The sequence below is a fragment of the Euprymna scolopes genome, chromosome 46 (assembly GCF_053919585.1).
Source record: "Euprymna scolopes isolate OS-2025 chromosome 46, ASM5391958v1, whole genome shotgun sequence".
Lineage (NCBI taxonomy): Eukaryota > Metazoa > Mollusca > Cephalopoda > Sepiida > Sepiolidae > Euprymna > Euprymna scolopes.
In genome coordinates, this window is record NC_136527.1 from 118,982,597 (window position 1) to 118,998,474 (window position 15,878).

Below are 15,878 nucleotides of genomic sequence, written 5' to 3' on the forward strand. Positions count from 1 at the left end.
AAGGTACAAATGTTAACTTTAGCCCCAATAAATTAAAACTGGTGTAACGAATGGAACTGTATTCGACATTAAAGAAAATGGAAGACTATATTATTTAAATAGCATACTCCCATCGAAAACCACCTGCGATGATCTACAAACATGGCATAAAGTTCTTGGACAATGCAATATTCCTGATATCAAAAAGTTGCCGACTGTGGTTGATCGAATGAAAATACAAACATCAAAAAACTTTAACTGCGAGGAAAAAATGACACACTATCAAAACAAGATACCAGACTAGAAGGCACAGAAAATCCTATCAATAATGTATTGTTACTTGAACGGCCCCATAGAAACATAGATATGTGTTGAATTTCGTAATTTTTAAAGGAAACAAGCTGAGTCTTGGTAACATTGAATGTTACCATCCATTTTTATCCCCATTCTACTGCAAACTGGTTCAGTGGGGGAAGATGTAACACAGGGACGTGGAATGGAATTCCAAAGTCTAGCGGTTCTTTTTTTTTTTTTTTTACAGTGATCACCACTTATCAAGGCCCGGAAGCCACTCAGGGATACGGGTTATTGCAAGTACATTACGTTAGTGTGGAGATTTGATGATGTGCTTACTTAAGGTCAGAAAAACATTGGTACCGTCGGTTTCAAGCATAACATAAGGGAGGGGCCAGTTAATGGTAAATAATGTTAGGCTACAGAAAACAATATAGCTGACGAGAGCCTAACATTATTTATCATTATATATATATATATATATATATATATATACGGAGAGAGAGAGAGGGAGAGAGAGAGAGGGAGAAAGAGAGAGAGAGAGAGAGGGAAGAGCACAATTATATCATTATCTGAGACCCCCCCCCCCCAACGTGGGTTTCGTCTTTGTTCGCCAATTCCACTCAAGCAGCGAGTGGTTCAGCAGTTGATGACGCAGCGGGATGATTCTCCTCGTTTGGATGTGACTTTGCTGTTGTTGTTGTTGTTTCTCTCGCGCGAGCGCGCGTTACGATCTCGGCAGACAGTAGCGGGAATCACAGCGCTTGTGAGACGAATTATTGGCATGATGCTGTTGATGTGTGTGTGTAGGTGGGGGAGAGGGGGGGCGAGGCGAGGAAACTAAACGCCGGAAGGAAGACGAATGGGGGGGGAAATAAAACGGAAGAAGAGGGAAAAAGGAAAAGGAGAGAAAAGGCAAAGAAAAGAAGAAAAAGAAGAAAGAAAAAGAAAATAAAGAAAAAGAAGAAGAAGAAGAAGAAGAAAAAAGGTACGAGGAGGTAATGGAGAGCAAAGATGGAGAAGGCATGTTGAGTAATAGCGGGAAAGAGGAAAAGGAAAACAAACTACTGAGGGAAGGGGGTGAGGGAAAAATGGAAGAAGAAATGAAGGAAGGAAGAAAGGAAAGAAAGAAAGAAAAAAAAAGGAATGTACGAAAGAAGAGCAAGGAGAAACCGGAGAGCCAAGATAATGATTAATGACGAACAATACAAGAGAAGAGGAAAAAGAAAAAAGGCACAGAAGAAGAAGAAGAAGAAGAAGAAGAAGAAGAAGAAGAAGAAGAGGAAAGGTACAAAAAGAGAGTAAGGAGAAAACGGAGAGCAAGGAGGTAATGGAGAGCAAAGATGGAAAAAGGCATGTTGAATAATAGCGGGAAAGAGGAAAAGAAAAAAAACGCTAGGACAAAGTGGGTTGGGGGCAAAAAAGAAGAAGAAAATGAAGGAGAAGAAAAAAGATGAAAGGAAGGAAAGAAGAAAGAAAAGAAAAAAGGTATAAAAAAAGGGCAAGGAGGAAACTAAAAGAAATTGGATAATGGGGAGCAAAGACAAAAAGACTAATGACGAATTATAGGAAAGAAAAGAAACAGAAAAAGAAGAAGAATAGGAAGAAGAAAGTAGAAGAAGAAGAAAGAGGAGGAAAAAGAAGAAGAAAAAGAAGAAGAAAAATGAGAAAAAGATGACGAAGAAAAAGGAATAGAAAAAAAGCACAAGATGAAAAGGAAGAAGAAGAAGAAAAAGAAGAAGAAAGAGAAAAAAAGGAGAAAAGAACAATAAGAAAAAGAAATAGAAAAAGAAGAATAAGAAGAAAAAGAAGAAGAAGAAGAAGAAGAAAAAAGAAGAAGGAGAAGAAAAAGAAGAAGAAGAAAAAAGAAGAAGGAGAAGAAATAGAAGGAAAAGAAGAAAGAAAAAAGGAGAAGAAAAAGAAAGAGAAAAAGAAGAAGAAGGGGAAAAGAAAAAGAAGAAAAAGAAATAGTTACAGGCAAAAGAAGTAGAAGAAAAAGAAGAAAAAGAAAAAGAAGAAGAAAAAGAGGAAAAAGAAAATAAAAATAAGAAAAAGGAGAAGAATAAATAGAAGAAAAAGAAGAAAGAGAAAAAGAAGAAGAAGGAGAAAAGAAGAGGAAGAAGAAGAAAAATAAGAAAAAGGAGAAGAATAAATAGAAGAAAAAGAAGAAAGAGAAAAAGAAAAAGAAGGAGAAAAGAAGAGGAAGAAGAAGAAAAAGAAAAAGAAGAAAAAGGAGAAGAAGAAAGGAAAGAAGAAAGCAAGTACGAAAAGAGAGCAAGGAGGTAATGGAGATCAAAGATGGGAAAATAAAAAAAACGACAGGAGAAGGGGTTGAGTGAAAAATTAAGGAAGGAAGGAAGGAAAGAAGGTAAGAAAGGAAGAAAAGAAAGAATGTACGCAAGAAGAGAAAGGAGAAAATGGAGAGGCAAGATAAAAAGACTGACGAATAATAGAAGAGACGAGGAAATAAGAAAAAGGAGAAAAAGAAGAAGAAGAAAAGAAAAATAAGAAAAAGGAGAAGAAGAAATAGAAGAAAAAGAAGAAGAAAGAGAAAAAGAAGAAGAAGGAGAAAAGAACAAGAAAAAAATAGTAAAGGTAAAAGAAGTAGAAGAAAAAGAAGAAACAGAAGAAGAAGAAGAAGAAGAAGAAGAAGAAGAAGAAGAAAAGAAAAATAAGAAAAAGGAGAAGAAGAAATAGAAGAAAAGAAAGATTGTACGGAAGAAAAGAAAGGAGAAAATGGAGAGGCAAGATAATTCCCAAAACCAAACTCCTATCCTTACATCATCAATGAGTGGCTTCCAGGCCTTGATAAATGGTGACCACCGTGTAAAAAAACCCTGCTTTAGCATCATATTGTTTGGACTGGATTCTTCTCTTTTTTATTATGTTAAATATTTGTCCAATTATACTATATGATTTAGCTTTCCTGAGTAAAACTATCGTGTCATACTCTGTCCAAATTATATCTAGGACTAATGCCTACTGTCCCCTACTTTATCCAGTGCATGGTATATACGTTCAGAGATAAGACTCAGGATATCTACAGTAGTACAGGCTTGCCGAAATCCATATTGTTGGTCGGACAGAAGTTTAGCAACTGTAAGATGTTTTCCAGCAGTTAGGGAAGCAAGATTCATTAAGGCATTTGTTGAAAAGTTTGAAGAAAACTGGAGTAAGTTCCGCGGAACATTTTTTGAATACTGCAGCTGCGATGAGATCAGGTTCACATGTCTTTGAGGTGTTTAGGATTTTTATGATGCCATGCACCTGAGAAGGGTTGATTTTCAGATCATTCAGTTTGGTGTCAGTTCGCAAAGAAAAATCAGGGAATGAGTGGTTTGCTCGGAGCAATGTACAGGGTGGCCGAAAAAGTCCCAGGACACTATACATGTATTTTAATAAAACACAGTATTTTTTAATGAAACACACAGAAAACATATATATTCAACAAAAAAAGAGAACTTTATTAGAAACAAAGCAGAAAACAACTAGAGTAATTTAGTGGTCTAGGGGATCAGTATGTTGGCCCTCGTTGTTCTTGCACAATTCCATTCGCCTCCAGATTCTTTGTGCCATTTTTTTTAGAGAATTCCTTGATACGCTAACAAAAGCTGCAATAATCGAATGCTTTAGATGATCAATGGTTTCGTATCTAATACCAGAAACTTGACCTTTAATTAAACCCCATAATGAGTTGTCTGGAGTGGTCAAGTCGGGGCTTCGTGGTGGCCAAGCAAAAGAATTTGATCCGCACCCAATCCATCGATCAGGAAACTCTGCATTTAGCAGCGCTCTCACAGGAAGTGCATAATGTGCGTCATAACCTGAAAAAATAAATTGTTTTAGCAACATTAGAATATTAAAATCAATCATATTTAACAGCATTAAAATATTAAAAATAGAGTGTCCTGGGACTTTTCGGCCACCCTGTAGATTGTTGCAAACCGACTGACAAGCAGGGTAGGATAGTGAGGGAATTGTTGATTGCCCATTATTTACTACACTGTTGTAGATTTTTCGAGAAATCACAAGTTCCTAATTACTGCGCTTCAATGCGTTTCTGGTGGTTTCGGTATATTCTCTCTTAGCAGTCGTTATTTATTCTTACAATTACTTCTAGCTTCTATAAATAATCAATAAATGTCAGATAAATCTGCAGTATGCATGCTGCCTTTGAGCAATGACAGCTGTGCAAATTGAAGTAAGCCGTTGGGGAGAGTGACGTTTTGCTATAGAACTTCCGTGTGGGAACATGTGCTTCAATTGTTTTCTCATTTGCGCACTGTGTAGCAGGAAGAGAAAAGATATTTCCCCATAGGGCATCTCTGATGAGATCCCTGATGGTTTCAAACTAAGGCTTCTTATAGTATCGTCGTTTTGAGCAATGGCTCTTCAGCTTTTAGTCGAGGTTTAGGGTGATTTCTACCATTATCACAGCGTGATCAGCATTCCCGAGTAGGCTATGGGCATTCGTTTCACAAACATCGGAAATTGTGGTTAGAAATAGATCTAAAAGTGAGGCATATTGATCTTGTCGATATCGGAGACGGGTCGGGAACGTAACTGTCTGTGATAGGGAACGAGATATAGAGAAGCTATGTGTTATGCTACCAGCTGCGTGTGTGTAAGTGGAGAAACCAAGCCAATTACTGTAGTGGATATTAAAGTCACCAAATACATGTACTTGATATGTAGTAGTATCAAGCGAGAGTACAATATCTATGCTGTCAGAGATGGTTGATTAGAGTACAATCCAAGGTCGAAGGAGAGCGGTAGATAAAATATAAGAAGCTAACGCTATGTTTCATGTGAAATCTAAACCACCTGATGTCTAGGTCGTCTGATTCTAGTTTTCATTATCCAAGTCGAATATAGACTCCAAGTCCGTGCATCTGTCTGTCTGAGTCCTTACGGCAAAGTGGTAGACAATCAGACATGTTAAAGTTAAATTTTAAGAGATACAATATAGAAAGATGTTTATGTAAATAAGACGGAGAGTAAATACCAAAGAGAACACGGGTATAATAATACAAAAAGGTATGGGATAAATAGATACAAAAATACAAGAATTATAGACTAATAATAAATCATAAATAAATATAAGAAATACAAACTTATCAAATATAGGAGAATAAAATGGATATAAAAAATAAGTATGAAAACATAAAGATATAAAGCGCTAATTGAAAAAAAAAGAAATGAAATAAAATGAAAAATAGGACAACAAACAAAATATACCGTAGGAGGAAGTTCTTCAATGCAGAGGAGTGGAGATATTTTGCAAGATTTTAAAACTGGGACAAGAATGAACATGATCTCATTTTTTCAGAAGCAAAATGTTTGAAACGGCAATTCATTTCAGGATATAGTTTTTGATTTCAAATTTCACATGGCCGTAGATAAATATATTAGCGTTTGGTTAGTGATGTAGGTATTCCTGATTTTAATTTGCGTATCTCAAAAAGATCCAAGAAATGATATACTTCTAAGAGTAATTTTTGGTTATAGATTAGCGGAAAACTAAATTTTAGTAATAATTAAAAATATATCTGGTCACAAGAGCGTTTTTTTTTGTGACATAAGATTGTGATGATTAATTTACTTGTTGTAGTTTGTTTTAATGAGATTCGTACCGATCAGCGAAATAAAAGCCGGCTGCAGTTCGAACGATATTTCACCAGATGAAAACAATATTTATATATATATTTATGTATACATATATATATTTATATATATATATATGCATATATATTTATTTATATATATATATATATATATATACATATATATATATATATATATATATATATATATATATATATAAGAGAAAGAAAATTAAAACTGTAAGTTGAACTTTACAATCAAAATTAATTCTTCGACTGAATACTCCAAAACACAATTTACAAGACTCCTATTCCCCGGAGTTTCAAAGGATGCAATTCTTGTTATTATTTTCATTAGATGACATAAAGAAATCAGCAACTTATATTTGTAGCAATGCTAGAATTTGCTATCCAAGGCATTAAGTTAAACCACAATTTATTGTAATTATAAATTGCCAAATAAAAAAGTGAAAAAAGTTGTATATGTAATATATATATATATATATATATATATATATATATATATATATATATATATATATAAGCAAACCGCGCATATTATTTCAGCTTGCATGTAAATCCTCTCAATTAAATCTGAAATGAAAATTAGTTCTTTAGAGAGAAGGGATTCGAAAAAAAAGTCCAGCGTGACGATGCATATAATCTGATTGGTAATACTTGAAAACAGCTGAAATAATGAAAATTGTTTTTTTCCGGGCAGTGCAGCAACCCAAAGAGAAGTGTGTCCCCAGTCAAATTGGACCTAATAGCAAAAAGAGAGAAAGCCCGTATGAGAACTTTTATCCTCGGCTTAATTAGAAAAAGACTTATACGTATACATATGCATGTATATGCACACATATACATGCATATGTATATGTGTGCATATTTTGACATTTTGATTTTTGAATTTTGTTTTAAGCACTTTAATTTAACCATGGTTTGCATTATTAATCTATATAATAATTATTAAAAATATTATCAATTATAATAAATATTAAAATTTTTTATCACTTATCATAAATATTAAAAATTGCTATCAATTATAATAAATAATAGAAATTATTATCAATTATCATAAATATTAAAAATTATTATCAATTATAAAAATAATAAAAATTATTATCAATTATCATAAATATTAAAAATTATTATCAATTATCATAAATATTAAAAGTTATTATCAATTATCATAAATAATAAAAATTATTATCAATTATCATAAATATTATAAATTACTACCAATTATCATAAATATTAAAAATTATTATCAATTATCATAAATATAAAAAATTATTATCAATTATCATAAATATTAAAATTTTTTATCAATTATCATAAATATTAAAAATTATCAATTATCATAAATATTAAAAATTATTATCAATTATCATAAATATTAAAAATTATTATCAATTATCATAAATATTAAAAATATCAATTATCATAAATATTAAAAATTATTATCAATTATCATAAATATTAAAAATTATTATCAATTATCATAAATAATAAAAATTATTATCAATTATCATAAATAATAAAAATTATTATCAATTATCATGAATATTAAAAATTATTACCAATTATCATAAATATTAAAATTTTTATCAATTATCATAAATATTAAAAATTATTATCAATTATCATAAATATTAAAAATTATTATCAATTATCATAAATATTAAAAATTATTATCAATTATCATAAATATTAAAAATTATCAATTATCATAAATATTAAAAATTATTATCAATTATCATAAATATTAAAAATTATTATCAATTATCATAATATTAAAAATTATTATCAATTATAATAAATAATAAAAAATATGATCAATTATCATAAATAATAAAAATTATCAATTATCATAAATACTAAGAATTATTATCAATTATCATAAATATTAAAAAATTATTATCAATTATCATAAATATTAAAAATTATTATCAATTATAATAAATATTAAAAATTATTATCAATTATCATGAATATTAAACATGATAATCAATTATCATAAATAATAAAACTTATTATCAATTATCATAAATATTAAAAATTATTATCAATTATCATAAATATTAAAAATTATTATCAATTATCATAAATATTAAAAATTATTATCAATTATCATAGATATTCCAGTCACAAACAAGCTTATTCCCCATCACCTTCTATTTTTAATTATCTTTGTCATAAGAAACATTGGAAAAAAATTCACAAGATTTTGGTGCATTAATAATTTAAAATTTAATCGTCAAATTTGGTCCTTACTTTTGAGTTCTGTGCGTAAAAATGCAGCCAATCAGAATACATCTTTCATTTATAATCAACCAATCACAATGATAGTAGTACGCTAAAATCAAAATGGCGGTGTACAGCGAAAAGGAAAAATAGAAATAAAAAAATAACACATTTCCTCGTGGATTTGGACTTAATCTATTATCTCCATAAATAATATTTTGATTGCAGAAATTCACCTCTAAACCAAAGTACCGTAGCTTTGCAACAACAAATGCCACATATAAATGTATTATATCAAGAATATTAGGTACTGTCTCATGGAACTTTAGAACGACATTTTAGATAGATTTAGAACGCCAGTTTTTGAACATTTCGCTGTTATAATAAAATCCTACATTTCATCCTAGGAGCAACATCATTACAATCGCAACCATTTTTAGAGGAAGTAGTTTCTATTTTTACCTCTAAATATCAAGTCATACAGCTGTCCCACGTCATGCCCAGGAGGAATTCTGCACTTTCGGCATATATGAGGTGTTTCCCTTCGTAACTGGATCATAATCTCCAAGACACAACAGAATATTTCCCTATTCCGATTCAAAAGGGATAAAGTCTCTCCAGAGTAATTTCGCTCAATCAGATTGGCTGACCTCGGACCATTCCTATATCCCGGATAAACAGTATTCCCATGCTAAACGAACGCTGATATATCATTCAAATATGATACCTACTTTTCAAAAAACAAAAAACAAAAACAGCCTACCCTAATGCTGTTTTTATTTATTTCTTTTCATTGCAAATGTTACTATTTTATTATTATAAAAGTTCCAATAAATATATACCGCGGTTTATTTTTTTTTTTACTATTCATACTTTGCAGTTCCCTTTCTTTGATTTACTGTTCACAAATACCGTTTCTGTTCTGTTTTTCGAAGGAGAGAGAGTTGGGTATTTTCATTAAGACCCGGCGTCGTTGAAACCATATCAAAAATTGATTAACCACTTTTTTCTTCGCCGAATAATTTTACACGGGTTTTGACCTGCACAAATATCCATTAAATAATTTATTAGGACTAAAACTTTTTTCTTTTCTCATTCTGATCACCTAAAAACGGACGCCGATGTTTGTCCAATACATATATGCCGCGGTTTGATGAGTAATGTTCGCTTATTTTTTTTTTTTTTACTATTTATACTTTGCAACTTGTAACGTTCTTTTTAGACTTACTCATTTAATGGCTCGAACTGAAATTATTTAGCAACCCATTACAACTGGTAGGAGGGAATAATGTTTAGCTACTATTGTATACTTTTGTAATGTTATGACCTTTTAGGCTGTGATCATAGCATAGTATCTGTTAACTGTGGCAAGCCGGGTCAAGGGTCAAAACATTATTATTATTGTTATTGTATTCTTGTTAATTGATTTGAGCGAGGGATGGTCGCTGTATCAGTTATTATGATTAGAAGAATAAACAATTACATTGCGAAAGAAATGATTGACGTGTGAATCGCAAAAAGAATGTCAAAATAGAAAATATATGCAAACATTGTTTTGGGGTTTTGAATAAACAAATAACTAGGTGGATTAGATTGGTATGAGACACGTAAGTAGGTGACGTAAGGGAACACGTGATGTAGTTAGTTTTGGAGAGATTGAGAGAGTTGAGGATTGACCACCAGGGCAGACAGACGTCTGGACAAGGGTGGACCGACAGGTTGGAGCGGGCTGTATGAACAGGAAATGTAGACTAACTGCAGATCCTGTAAAAACTAATTGAGACAACTTTAATACATTTATATTATAAAAATATAAAGAGTTGTTTTATGGTTTTCACAAAGAAGAACAGATGGTCTCAATTGGCTTCATGGTTCGTCACGGAGCAGCGAGAAGATACAGATCTCTTCAAGAAAAAGGTATGAAGCATCTATTATTCTTGTTATATATGAACTGTAAAAATATCCCATGTGATAAGTCTGATACAACATGATTCAGTTTACACGTCAATATCATGTCCTCCTAGCTAAACAACATACATACGATTTATACGTTTATTATCTGTCTGTTAAAAGAACAATATCTTACATCCACTAGATAACGCATGACACGTTTTAATATATCATCTCCTCCAATATAAACCATTATACAACACTTTCACATAACAAATGATTAACAGATGCTGTAATGAAAAAAAAACTTTGCAACAGGAAGCAATAGTGCTGAAAAAAAAAACCCAACCATATTAATCGTTCCAAAAACGGAAATTTAACTACTGGTAACCTTAACATTAACCTCATGTTCCAACTTACTTGCCTACAAGTTCGGTTTTTAACATAGGGAAAACCCACCTCCCCAAAAAGAGGCACCCTGGATAGGAACAAAAATTAAAATTTTCTCAGTCACGGAGGATTTCATTTCACTGACCAAGGAGAGAAAAGTGAAATGTAGCTCCGGAACAGATACTACACCATAAGTATAGCAAATATGGATCACCTTTTCTAACAATAATCGCATTTCAAAATAAATCAAATTCTACACATGATGCAATTTTGCTAAAAAATATAGACTTGATTGCTCACCATTATAAAAAGTACATTCAAATTTTGCTGCGGTAAGCTTCAACAAAAGTTTACAATTATTGGCATTTAAGATCTAAGAGATGAGTATCGGCTGAAGAGAGCTTGATATGGGTATCTTAAACAGTCCTTATTATCGGGTTTGAAACTGACGGTACCAATGACTTGTCTCATCTAAAAACTTTCTTTAAACAAAATATAAACACGCACTTATTTTCAGATTTTTCTTATAATTGAGCACTATGCTGGATTTCTTTCCCCCCCAAAAAAAACTAATTATATATATATATATATATATATATATATATATATATATATATATATATATATATATATTGCGTGTTGATATTCATCTTAAAAAATCCTTTTTCTATTTATTTAAAAACTAGCGGAGGTACCCGAGTGTTTGTTTCCGGGGCGGGGGGGGTTAAAAAATGTTATGGTAGGTAAGTAGGAAGGATCAAACCCGGAGTCATGAGTAAAAGTAGGAAAATAAAGTGTGAAAAAAAAACATCTGCAACGTTAATAGTTCGGCCACCAAGAAAAGTCCATTCCAGTTGTTTAGGAAAAAAAAAAACGACTACGGTAGGTCGGCGCGAACGTGAAAATATAATGTGAATTGTCCAGCACGCTAACCACTACGCCACAGAGTACTGCAGCTTAGTTTAGTGATTTTAAATAACATAAAAGAACTACGAAGCCAAACCGGTGTTCTCTTCTCAACTGTTCCTTGCGAACGATCCCCAAACGGTGTTAAGTGGTGGCAGGGGGAGGAGGAATTTATTAGAGAGAAAATATTTTACCACTTCCATTGATCTTAACCGATTTTGGCCGTGACTTCTCAGCAGAAAAAGTATAGAAATCTAAGATTATCGAGGAATTTGAGAAATAATAAGCCTATAACACACTTCAGATATTGTTCTGCCGTTTGTGCATATTATATTTGCATGAAATATCTTGATTTTTAATCCTATTAATGTCAAAATCAGACGGGAAAAAATGAGTTCATTTTATTTATATAGAGAAGAAGAGAAGATAAAATACAACTTTGTTCTATACGGGTCGTGGAATTGCATTCATCTCTATTAGTTTCTTCGGTTTTTGATCGTAATTAGTTAACTAACCCGACGGTTTTTGATAGGATGATCGTAATTAGCTAACTATTAATTATATTCATGCAGTTATTTTTTACATAATTCATACTTGCGTAATATTTGGGTTAAAAAGGTTTTAGTAAACACAAACCTCTTTTACATATGTTTATGTATGCGTATATATATTTTTGTTTAAAAAAGTTTGCCTATCAAATTCCTCCGTCAGATCTTTATCTACATACATGAAACTAAATATATAGGATATTCGATCGACCAATGAAACATTTTATATTTGGGTAAAATTTTCTATTTAGGAAAATCGATGTAAAACTGTGAAAATTTAAGAAATGTAATTTGCCAGTTGAAAGTTGAACGACGAGATTGTGAACATGCATGCGTAATGTAATAGCTATTAATTCATGTTTTTATTTTTAGCTTTAAAGCAAAAAGGCTTTCATAGCTCAGGTATTAACGTGGAAAGAAAAAGTAAATCGTAAGCTAACGTTTTGGTTTCGATTCTCGGTGGTAGCGCACGAATAATTTTTCTTGTAAGTTTTTAAATTATTACTATATATTGTCCAATATAATATAATAATAATTACGAAATCTGCATCAACCAAAATATCATATTTAAGAATCTTACGCCCGGGCAATGCCGGGCGTCATGCTAATAACTATTATATATATACATATATATATATATATATATATATATATATATATATATATATATATATATATATACATTGACAGCAAGGCATTATTCAAGCACGTTTAATTGAACACAGCAGCTTTATTCTTTTTTCCGATATATATATCTATATCTATATAAATATATATATATATCATACACATATATATGCATGTATATATATGTATATATATGTATATATATGGCGATTAAGCTACACTGAATATTCCTAGAGTGGATGAAATGCGGAATATTCAGTGTAGCTAAATGGCCATATATATTTTATAAATTACTAACTAGCTCTACCTACACATTGAGCACTTTTTAAATAAATACATAAAGTTTACACATAAATTTATACTTTTGTGTATTAACTATATGTGAGTAAATGAAGTAGTTATATATATATATATATATATATATATATATATATATATATATATATATATATATATATATATAGTAAGGTATGAAATATATATGGCTACATTGAATATTCCGCATTGCATCCACTCTAGGATTCGTCAGGCTTATGCGCGAATTTTGTGGTTGTCTGTCATTTTTATATACGCACCATCAATTGAGATTTTAGTTAGCCAATCAGCTTTCTTGTATCAACCGGGCCCTTCCTATCAGCCAATGAACATGCACTTATCGGACAAAAACCTATTTGATCTCTGGTTGACCTGTTCCTTTGTGTGTGCTCTATTTAGCCTGGATATCTAGTTTCTTGACCTGTTTTAAATCTAGGTTAGGATTTTCATATGTTAGTTTATATATAAAAAAATATATATGTACATACATATATGTACATATATATACATATATATACATACATATATGTGTGATCGTTTATTTATATTCATGTTTATTTAATCTATTTATTTGTTGATTTTTTATTGTTTTTGTTAGTTTTAAAACTATTTTATCGCTATCCTAGAGTAAATTTTATCTTGTGAACACAGTTGTTCTCTATTTCTCTTCTACAGTTTAATAGATGTTGGGGTTATTTAAAGTACAGGATAGCAAATTTTTCATGAAGACATAATCTACATGGGTCGTCTATGTCTCTACACATGGTAGCTTGACTTATTATTTTCTATTCGACTACTGGCGAATGTCCGCTTTCCTTGAGTTCCCAGTATTTATTAGCTAGCGTTGTTTTCATACAGGTTTTTTTTTAATTGTTGAATGTACTTTTGTGGTAATTATATCGAGTTTTGAAATCTAAGAAAGTCCTACCTACGTAATATTTCTTGTTATTCGGGTTTTCTTTCGCAAATATTGTGGCCTGGTAAACTATGCTTTTGGTTAAACATTTATTTTGAAGTTGGCAAAGTGTGCGGTGTCTACACTTGCATTTATCTTGTTCGTTATTAGTATTTTTATTTATAGTATGGTTGTTCTTGTCTGCGCTTTGTTTATTATTATTATTATTATTATTATTATTTCTGCTAGCGTTAGTTTTATTTTTTTCATGGTGTCTACTTTTTTATTGTTTATTTTGTTGTTGTTTACATTTTTTTATTTAATATTTTGTTATTATGTGCTTTAATTGCCATCTCTAAATTTTCGCAGCAGCTGTAGAATAACTTTAAGGTATTTTTATTGAAAATTTTGTGTAAGGTGTTGGTTGCGGGAAAGTGTTTTTCAATAATATCTAGAAATTTCTTGCTCAGTTTGGTTTTTAACATTTGATTGTATGGTGCCGTATACCAAATTATAGTTCTTTTTCTTCTATTTTTAATTTTATTATAGTTGTTGGTGTTTTGTTGCTTATATTTGATATCGATATTTTTGTATCCTCTATTGTTTAGGGCTGTTTCGTAGATATTGCTTGACCTGTTGAATTCATTTTCATCGCTTGATTCTACTTACAATCAGGCTAGGAATCTGTTTTATAATTGATGGTGGGTGATTGGACTCAGGGTTTACGTATATTGGAGTAGTGTTATCTTTTAAGTAGGTTTCATATGTGTTTTTGTCTAAATTTAACGTGGCGTCCAGGAAGTTTGTTATTTTTATATTAGCTGATACGTCTGCTTTTAGGCCTAATTTTTTCATTTCCTTGTGTATGATTTTCTTAAAATTATCTCCCTTGACTTTGTTTTAAAAAATATTTCCTTGTGTATGATTTTCTTAAAATTATCTCCCTTGACTTTGTTTTAAAAAAACACTTCCTTGTGTATGATTTTCTTAAAATTATCTCCCTTGACTTTGTTTTAAAAAACATTTCCTTGTGTATGATTTTCTTAAAATTATCTCCCTTGACTTTGTTTTAAAAAAACATTTCCTTGTGTATGATTTTCTTAAAATTATCTCCCTTGACTTTGTCTTTTATTATAGCTAGTCCGTCATCTCTATATAGGCCGATATCCGTAGTATCGATTATGCTTGTGAGGGTATATAGAATGAATAATCCCTCAAGATCTGATGCCTCTGCAGAATCCCTTTGTCGTTTTAGTTTTTATCCATTGGTTATTGTTATTTATTAGAACTGATTTTCTACATTTTTTAATGATGTTGATTTCTTCCGAGGATATATCAGTGTATGCCTCGGCAAATTCTAGGGCAATGGTAAAAAGTTATTCGGATATCGAGGGATAGAAGTCTATGATGTCGAACTGTATAGACGTACATTTATCTTTGTTTTCTATATTTTTAAACCAGGTGATTTCTTCGGCAGTATTTGACCACTGGTTTAATTCTAGGTCTTGTTTGATTTGTTTGTTTACTCTAGAATATATTGTTTTGCTAATTCTACCTAGTTTACGCATAAATTTATACTTTCGTATATTAATTTTACGTGAGTAAATGAAGTAGTTATATATATATATATATATATATATATATATATATATATATGTACGTCGATGACTACATATATATATATATATATATATATATATATATATATATATATATATGTAGTCATCGACATACAGTCCTGTTTCGTTGTATCACAACTCATCAGTGCCGCTAGACTTGCATCTCTCCCAAACCAAGGATTGAACCTAGAACCGTCGTGTTCTCCCACTCGACCATGGAATTGACGCCTGGAACCGTCGTGTTGACAGTCGGCAATTCCCCCACTCGACCATGGAATTGACGCCCGTAAATAACTCGTCGGAATGTCTATTTAAATAGAACCCGCCACCACTTTTATAGTGCTCAAATCGCATGTTCGTAAATAAACAAACAACGAGCTTCAAACGCATGACTTTCTATTGACACAGTGTAGACCACTACAACCTCCAACTGTTACCCTTGCGTTTTGTCTTTATGTTATTCTTTACAACTCACTGTCAGCGTACGCATCCCCCTTTTTCTGTTCGCGATCCTAAATCCTAAAGAAGGAAAGGTATGACATTTTATTACTGTTATATTTCTATA

General features: G+C 31.1%; 1 protein-coding gene across 3 annotated transcripts in view; it reads left to right on the forward strand.

Annotated features, from left to right (window-relative positions):
* The first annotated feature begins 9,921 nt into the window (after window positions 1-9,921).
* LOC145270228 (methyltransferase-like protein 27) overlaps window positions 9,922-15,878 on the forward strand; it is a 44,687-nt gene continuing 38,730 nt past the window's right edge. Inside the window, exon 1 of one of the 3 annotated variants that reach the window (XM_080125865.1) lies at window positions 9,922-10,040. In XM_080125865.1, coding sequence (XP_079981991.1) covers window positions 9,974-10,040 — 67 coding nt within the window. In that variant the 5' untranslated portion in view covers window positions 9,922-9,973. Of the gene's footprint in view, window positions 10,041-15,709; window positions 15,847-15,878 lie in introns of those variants that run through there. The other 2 variants (XM_080125863.1, XM_080125864.1) reach the window with 2 other exon arrangements.